This window comes from Maylandia zebra, linkage group LG4 (assembly GCF_041146795.1).
Source record: "Maylandia zebra isolate NMK-2024a linkage group LG4, Mzebra_GT3a, whole genome shotgun sequence".
NCBI lineage: Eukaryota > Metazoa > Chordata > Actinopteri > Cichliformes > Cichlidae > Maylandia > Maylandia zebra.
The window spans coordinates 25,824,686-25,832,658 of NC_135170.1; the positions used below are offsets into that span (position 1 = coordinate 25,824,686).

General features: G+C 39.4%; 1 protein-coding gene across 1 annotated transcript in view; it reads left to right on the forward strand.

Moving 5' to 3' along the window:
- The window catches only part of atp13a1 (ATPase 13A1), a 9,940-nt gene extending 2,668 nt beyond the window's left edge, over nucleotides 1-7,272 (forward strand). The window contains exons 5-25 of the mRNA XM_004559573.4: nucleotides 375-444; nucleotides 547-653; nucleotides 749-878; nucleotides 985-1,040; nucleotides 1,151-1,277; nucleotides 1,384-1,521; nucleotides 1,940-2,060; nucleotides 2,204-2,361; nucleotides 2,628-2,803; nucleotides 2,882-2,992; nucleotides 3,089-3,214; nucleotides 3,295-3,403; nucleotides 3,513-3,706; nucleotides 4,210-4,306; nucleotides 4,388-4,572; nucleotides 4,813-4,927; nucleotides 5,033-5,229; nucleotides 5,326-5,468; nucleotides 6,236-6,347; nucleotides 6,438-6,581; nucleotides 6,676-7,272. Coding sequence (XP_004559630.1) covers nucleotides 375-444; nucleotides 547-653; nucleotides 749-878; nucleotides 985-1,040; nucleotides 1,151-1,277; nucleotides 1,384-1,521; nucleotides 1,940-2,060; nucleotides 2,204-2,361; nucleotides 2,628-2,803; nucleotides 2,882-2,992; nucleotides 3,089-3,214; nucleotides 3,295-3,403; nucleotides 3,513-3,706; nucleotides 4,210-4,306; nucleotides 4,388-4,572; nucleotides 4,813-4,927; nucleotides 5,033-5,229; nucleotides 5,326-5,468; nucleotides 6,236-6,347; nucleotides 6,438-6,581; nucleotides 6,676-6,786 — 2,727 coding nt within the window. The 3' untranslated portion in view covers nucleotides 6,787-7,272. The remainder of the gene's footprint in view (nucleotides 1-374; nucleotides 445-546; nucleotides 654-748; nucleotides 879-984; nucleotides 1,041-1,150; nucleotides 1,278-1,383; nucleotides 1,522-1,939; nucleotides 2,061-2,203; nucleotides 2,362-2,627; nucleotides 2,804-2,881; nucleotides 2,993-3,088; nucleotides 3,215-3,294; nucleotides 3,404-3,512; nucleotides 3,707-4,209; nucleotides 4,307-4,387; nucleotides 4,573-4,812; nucleotides 4,928-5,032; nucleotides 5,230-5,325; nucleotides 5,469-6,235; nucleotides 6,348-6,437; nucleotides 6,582-6,675) is intronic.
- Nucleotides 7,273-7,973: the final 701 nt, after the last annotated feature.

The window sequence follows — 7,973 nt, forward strand, 5'->3', positions numbered from 1 at the left end:
ATATTAGATGTTAAGTGAAGAGTTGGTTCTTATAGTGAATATACTTGTTGTGGGATAAATGCGTAGTTCTAAAAACCTAATTTTAATAATGGCCACATAATCAGTGGTTAGCAGGTAGTGACACTGGTCTGAGAAGGGACCAATGAACCAGGGTCAGAGTGTTGGAACAAATCTGATTCATGCTTGCTTTAACACAGGACCATGGCTAATACAAAGCTATGCTGAAAGCATCACTGAGCGTTGTGATTTGTAGTTCTCTTGCCTTAATTGATTTGAGATTTGGTAGCAAGCTCATCAAGGATTCTTGCAATGTTTTGTTTAATCAGTGCAAGTATTTAAAGCAGCCCATATTAAATACATGTATTTTTTGACAGGTATATCGCAACAGGAAGTGGAGACATATTTCTAGTGACGAACTTGTCCCTGGAGACATTGTCTCAATTGGTGAGTCTCCAGTCAATGTTTTCGTGATTTCTCAACACAAAAATCAACTTAACTCTGTTTAGCTGTGGCTAAATGTATATTCTCTACTTCTCTACCTAATAGGGCGCTCACCACAGGACAACTTGGTCCCATGTGATGTGTTGCTGCTTAGGGGCCGTTGCATTGTGGATGAGGCCATGCTAACTGGAGAATCTGTGCCCCAGATGAAGGTTAGAAACATATAGGTGATTACAATGTCTAATTATTCAAAATGGCATTAGTCTTTGTGTAGCTCAGCTAATTGCTAAAAATATGTGGTGATCAGGAGCCAATTGAGGACTTGGACCCAGAAAGAATCCTGGATCTTCAGACAGACTCTCGCCTCCATGTCATCTCTGGTGGGACTAAAGTAGTTCAGCATAGCCCGCCTTTAAAAGCCAGTGCTGGACTCAAGCGTAAGTCCTAATTCCATTTTCTGTAAATGATTCCTGATAATGATTATGTATTATATATCTTTTTAAGATTAGGTGCATGCTTTAAAGTCTTCTTCTTTATGTGCAGCGGTAGACAATGGTTGTGTAGCCTACGTACTGAGAACAGGATTCTACACCTCTCAGGTCAGGAATTTGCTTACTGCATTTATATTCTAGTTTTGATAGCAATCTATAGTCTGTGTTATGTCATACCCGAAAGTGTATTAAATGTGTGTTGTCAAACTTGCCTCTAGGGTAAACTGTTAAGGACAATTCTCTTTGGTGTGAAGAGAGTGACAGCGAACAACCTGGAGACCTTCATCTTCATTCTTTTCCTTCTTGTGTTTGCCATTGCTGCTGCTGTTTATGTGTGGGTTGAAGGTGAGAGGCCAAGAATGAGCTTACTGAGATGTAATTCATAACTAACACGTCATGTGTCTGGAATAAATTGTATCTAAATAATGTACTTGTGCTTTCATCCTGTTAGGGACCAAGGACCTAAGCAGAAACCGATACAAGCTCTTTCTGGAGTGCACGCTTATCCTCACCTCAGTGGTTCCACCAGAACTTCCCATAGAGCTTTCTCTAGCAGTTAACACATCTCTTATTGCCCTAGCTAAACTTTGTAAGTCTGTGTGCATGACTTGTGTTTGTTTGTTGAATATAAGATGTGCACTATAGCCTTAAACTTTCCTAGATATCAGCGCTGAATGTGAAAAGGAAAATGGCCACATTAGTTTGATCAGATATTAAACCAGTTTTACCCTGCCAGCTCCGTAGCACAAAGTCTGTGTCAAGCCTGAATGCACCCACAGTATTTCCATGTGACACGGACAGTCTCTTGCTATCTGCTACATATGAGAGAGAAAAATGGCAAAACAAAAAGCTGAACAAATTCCTATGATTTTGTTTAGATGGTCAGTTTCAAACATTTAGGCATTTAGATTAGATTTAGATGTAAAAACTTGTGAAGACTTGGAAAGGCAGCTTATAAAACAAAACTTGTAACAGCAATGTTTCATTCTTCTTTTTCTACTCCTCAGATGTATTTTGCACAGAGCCTTTCAGGATACCATTTGCTGGGAAAGTGGAGATTTGCTGTTTTGACAAAACAGGAACACTCACCAGTGATAGTCTGGTAGTACGAGGAGTAGCCGGTCTTAGGTAAACACTTTCAGCACCGATATTACTGTTTTGCCATAACAGCAAAAATTGTGAAGCACAATGACAAAGCATACTACACTGTACTTTAGGTTGGTTAATATTTACATACATTTACGTTACGTGGAACTTATTTTTTATGACAGAGAGGGGAAGGAGGTGATGCCTGTATCTGAGATTCCAGTTGAGACACACAGGGTGGTGGCTACCTGTCACTCACTGGTCACTATGGATGATGGACAACTAGTTGGAGATCCACTAGAGAAGGCCATGCTGACTGCTGCTGACTGGACCCTTACAAAAGGTACCAGAAAGTAATCCCTTCAGATACACAGTGCAGGGAAATGGCTTGTGTGTGACAGAACATGTGCAGTATAGACTCATGTTTTTGTTAAATAATGTTTCCTTTTCAAATTTTCTCATGCTTGCATTACCATACCCGTTGTGTTGAGCTTGTAGTTTATCTTAAAGCAATGCTTATTTTTAAATACAATTGTACTTTTACAGCAAATATTAGTATTTGGGTACATCTGTCTTTTACACAATGCTAACTTTTGTCTCTTTGACCAGATGAAAAGGTATTTCCACGAGGCATTAAAACCCAGGGACTTAAGATCCACCAGCGTTTCCATTTTGCCAGCGCTCTAAAGAGGATGTCTGTCCTGGCCTCCTACGAGAAACTTGGCTCCACTGAACTCTGCTACATATCAACTGTTAAGGGCGCTCCAGAGACACTCAGAGGAATGGTATAGGCTGACATCCTGAAAAAAATGCTCATGTCTTACAGCATAATCAAGTATATCCTAACATGTCTGTCATTGTAGTTTGCAGAATGTCCTGCAAGTTATGACCAAGTGCACAAGGAAATGTCACGGGAGGGAGCTAGAGTGCTGGCCTTGGGCTACAAAGAGATGGGACACCTTAGTCATCAGCAGGTTCTTGTTTCATTTTACTCAGAATGTTCAGATATTGTCTTATCTGAAAATAAATTTGTTTGAAACTGACCTGATTGTTTCTGGGTGATCACAAAGGTTCGGGAGATGAGTCGCGATGCTCTGGAGTGTGACCTTCATTTTGCTGGGTTCATGGTCGTGTCTTGTCCGCTTAAGAATGACAGCAAAGCTGTCATCAGAGAGATCCAAGAAGCATCTCATCATGTAAATAAGCAGATGTTGCAAAATTACACAAATGTACTGAGTAATGTTTTAAGATGCTTAATACATCTGTCTTCTTTCAGGTTGTCATGATCACAGGTGATAACCCTTTAACGGCATGTCATGTAGCAAGAGAACTCCACTTCATCCAGAAAGAACACACCCTTATATTACAGCCAAGCTCTAATCAAGGTAAGAGGAGTATCGCATTATAGAACTACGTGTGTTACTCAAATAACGGCCTAGGTGTTTAGATCAAGAACAAAACATGTTATGTATTAAAATTATGTTTTTTTTCCAGGTACATGGCAGTGGGAATCCATTGATGGCACTGTGTGTGCACCACTGCCCCCGCCATCCATTTCTTCATTTGTGCGCGAGTTTGACTTATGTGTAACAGGGGAAGGGCTGGCCAGATTGAGCTGTGATCCCCGGCTACTCCACACCCTGTTGCCTCACATTCAAGTGTTTGCTCGTGTCAGTCCAAAACAGAAGGTAGGGCCCTAAGCACCATTGGATCCCTTAATAGTGTTATGATTCATACTTTTGAAACATTTCAAAAGATCAACTCATAGAAATTTATCCCTGGGTTACATTTAGTGTGCCTCTATATGCAGCCATGGGAAAGTAGCTTAACAGGTTTTAAAAAAGGGGTGGGTGGGTGGGGTGGGGGGGGGGGCCTCAGTGGAGTGTGGCAATCATTTGTTGTTGTCTATGTCAAGCACTAGTTATCAATTTGTTGGTGTCAAATTTTAAAATCTTAATTGTTTCTTAATAGTAATGAGAATATTACAGTGGGACCTATCACAGAGTACAGACAGGTAGTAGTTTCAGAAGTCTGTTTGTAGTGCATTCAAAACAGAGGCATTTTATATCTGTAAAAAAACAGGTAGTAACTGGAACACATTTGGTTAGACTTCTCTGGGGTTTGTTGAAATGTATTTTAGGAAATACTGGCAGTGTTTGTAACAATACTTTACTCATCCATTGTGTTTCAGGAATTTGTGATCACCAGTCTGAAGGGGCTGGGTTATGTGACACTGATGTGCGGTGATGGTACAAATGATGTGGGAGCTCTGAAACATGCTCACATAGGTAAGATTTATCAGCTATAATTGAGTTAGCATTTATGACACCAGCAGATTGCAATGATTACTTTTTTTCCTCCTCCCTCAGGTGTTGCACTATTAGCCAATGCCCCTGAGCGCATGCCTGAAAAAAAGAAGCGTGGAAGAGAAAAGGAGTCATCCACATCAGAAACCAGACCTTTACCGCCTGTCACTTCAGGAGGCAAACTGAGCTCAAGGGCCGCTAGACAACGGGTGATGGCCCAGAGAGAAGAGCAGCTTGCAGCACAAAAGGTGTGTAACTGTAATTTGCTTAAACTCCAATGACTCTTCTTGAAACCAATTTATATTCATTAGTCTACTGAATGTAGCACGCTAGTCTGTCCTGCTAGTCTATTCTGCTCTGTAATTACCTATCTATCTAGGGGTAATTTAAAAAAATGTTATTCCTAGAAAAGGTCATTAACTTGGCTTTTACTTGAGTAATAAGAGTTGTAGTACACTGGTGTTAATATCAGGGTTTTTCTGGAACAGGAGAGGATCAGTCAAGTCCTGCGTGAACTTGAAGAGGATCAGGTACAAGTAGTGAAGCTAGGTGATGCCTCCATTGCTGCTCCCTTCACCTCAAAACTCTCTTCCATACAGTGCAGTAAGTTACACAACCTTTTGATTTTATCTCTTTTCATAATCTACACCGATCAAACCATCTGTGTTTAACCATTTCTAAAACTTGTTATTTTGTGTTTGCCCCCAGTCTGCCATGTAATAAAGCAAGGCCGTTGCACTCTGGTAACAACACTCCAGATGTTCAAGATCCTTGCTCTCAATGCTCTAGTGCTAGCCTACAGTCAGTCTGTCCTCTACCTCGAGGGAGTGAAGTTCAGTGATTTCCAAGCAACTCTGCAAGGTCTCCTTTTGGCTGGATGCTTCCTTTTCATCTCTAGGTCAAAGGTGAGAATATTTACCTAATGTTTTTCTTCTACCATGACATCTGTTCACCATGTTCAATTACAGTCAAACTAAGAACCTCTTTTCCTCTTTGTCTAGCCACTGAAAACACTGTCTCGAGAGCGGCCCTTACCAAACATCTTCAATCTATATACAGTTTTGACTGTGCTCCTGCAGTTTGCTGTTCACTTCTGCAGTCTTGTTTACCTTTACAAAGAGGCACAAAGTAGAAGTCCGCCCAGGTAAATCAAATTTGGACAGAAAGGGACAACAGGACAAAAAATTAATGAACAAATAAATAAAATCACTTCTGCTTTTATGGTTAATTGTTTACATTGTTAGTATTGTTCAGATATGGTTTGAACTTTCATTCTTTCACAGATAAATTCCAGATGTAATGGACTAGATTAGAGATGTTTTTCTCTCTCCAAAATCAGCCAAGACTGGGTGTCCTATCAGTAGTCAGCAGCAGTTTATGTAAATAAAATAATTTGAAGTTGATTTAAAAATAAAATATGAATGGCATTTCAACATCAAATATTCATTAAGTACTAACATTTTCTAAGGCTCTTCAGATATTGAAGTTTTTTACTTAAACTGGGAAAATCATTCGAGTTACTTTACTTTTTGCTTTCCTATCTGCATGTTATACAACTGGATATAAAATGTTTTTAATTTATCTTTAAATGTCTTATTGCATAGGTCTCCTAAAGAGCTTCCAAATTTTTGTAACTTGTTGCTTTATATGTGTTCTTTGTACAATTCCAAAGGCATAAAATGTGCTTGCTGTAAGGGCCACAGGCCTCTTAAATGACTTGACTGAGGATCTCTTTTGCCTTTTAAATGCAAAGGCAAAAGAAGAATTAAACCAGGAATTTACCATCCTGGTTTAACCTGCTTCTAATTTGTTTCTAATTTTTACCTGATTACATTACCTAATTTATTTAATGTTATAGTTTTGTATAGTTGTTTAATTTTTTAGATTTTAATTGTGTCCTCTCATTTGCAGAGCGGAGCAGTTTGTAGATCTGTATAAAGAGTTTGAACCAAGTCTAATTAACAGCACCGTGTACATCATGTCAATGGCCATGCAGATGGCCACCTTTGCCATTAACTACAAGGTATTTATCCTTAGTATTAATATTTGTTATTGCTGCATCTTTAAAGCGTTTATATAGAAGACTCAAAGCATTTGTCTTTGTGCGTGTTAGGGTCACCCCTTCATGGAGTCTCTTAGCGAGAATCGACCTCTACTGTGGAGTATCGCTTTGTCAGGTTTAGCAATTGTCGGACTTCTTACTGGATCCTCACCAGAATTCAATGAACAGTTTGCTCTTGTAGATATTCCAACTGAGGTGAGCTGACATTGTTTTACTATGCATTGTTTTGTTTTAATATCCTCATAATAATTATATACCTCCTGATTGACCTGTCTTCTTCTTCTTGCAGTTCAAATTCATCATTGCCCAGGTTCTGGTGGTGGACTTTGTTGCTGCTCTGCTGGTGGACCGTGTCTTGCAGTTCCTGCTGGGCAAAGGAACTCTCAGGCTGCCTTCTTAAACTTGGTGCCAACAGCAACCACTGCCTTTACCAACCAAACTGTAAAGGGAGAGATGATGTTGGAAGAGGAAGAGAATGAAAAGCTGTTGTGAAAAATACGGGACAGCTGAGACAGTCATGGCGTACAATACTGCACACTGTGTATCGCTTCCTATGTCCTGCTCTGCCCTCCTCCTTAACCATCTGTGTTTCTGTATTTTCATCAAGTCTATGTTTGAATTGTTTTCATTCTTTTCCTCATGACTCATTTTTTTCCACATTTCTCTCTTTCCTTATCTGTTGCTCACCACTGTTACAAAACGCCATGAAGACAGCAGTATTGAGTGGAGTGTGAGATTGTGCCAGCCAGAGTGAAACATACAGGCACAAAAAGGGGCATTCTCCAAGAGAATTGGGAAAGTGTTTTGGATTTTTTTGATTCCCCTCCTTGATTTTGTAAAAAGTGGAAACATCTTTAACAGACTTATAAAGACTTAATACAAATTATGAAGTCTGCCACGTGTTTTGTCAAGGTTGACCATGTCCAACTGGTCATGAAAAACCCTGTTCCTTAAGATAGGTAAGTAAAGCGTGGTCAGGGACTTGTAGTACAATGTAAATGTACAAAGAAGGTTATTATTGAAAGCGTTTATCTCATGGGACTTGTGACACTGGCCAAAACAAATGTGCCATTTCACCTAGCTTCAGTTTATCAGAGATGCCTGTGAGCTCTTGAACTTTTTGTTTACTTGCTGACTGATCTAACAAACATGTCGGTCATAGAAGCACACCATATATAATCTTTGAGCAAAGTAAAGCATCTTAAACAAACCACCATTCTCAAAAAGATTAGGGAGAATTTGGATTTCAGTGTGGATCAAGAAGTGTACCAATTACTCAATTACTTTCCCCTTTACTGGGCCATAAAATCTAAAATGTGCTTATATACTCAGACAGTGTCAAGAATAGACAATGGGAAAGGTGTCAATTATTTTCTGAGAAGTTGGCTTTAGCTTTTCATTAGCTGCCAGGGCTAATTTTCTGCTTTACTAATGAAAAGACAGATGGAGTGACAGATTTAAACACAGTTAGTGGTAATTTTCCTCATTGTCAAAGTTTCACAGTTAACATGTATATTAAGTCCTAAATAACCGTATTTGTGTTTCTTAAACTTGCTGATCGGGGGAACATTTTAGCCCTTTGAAATG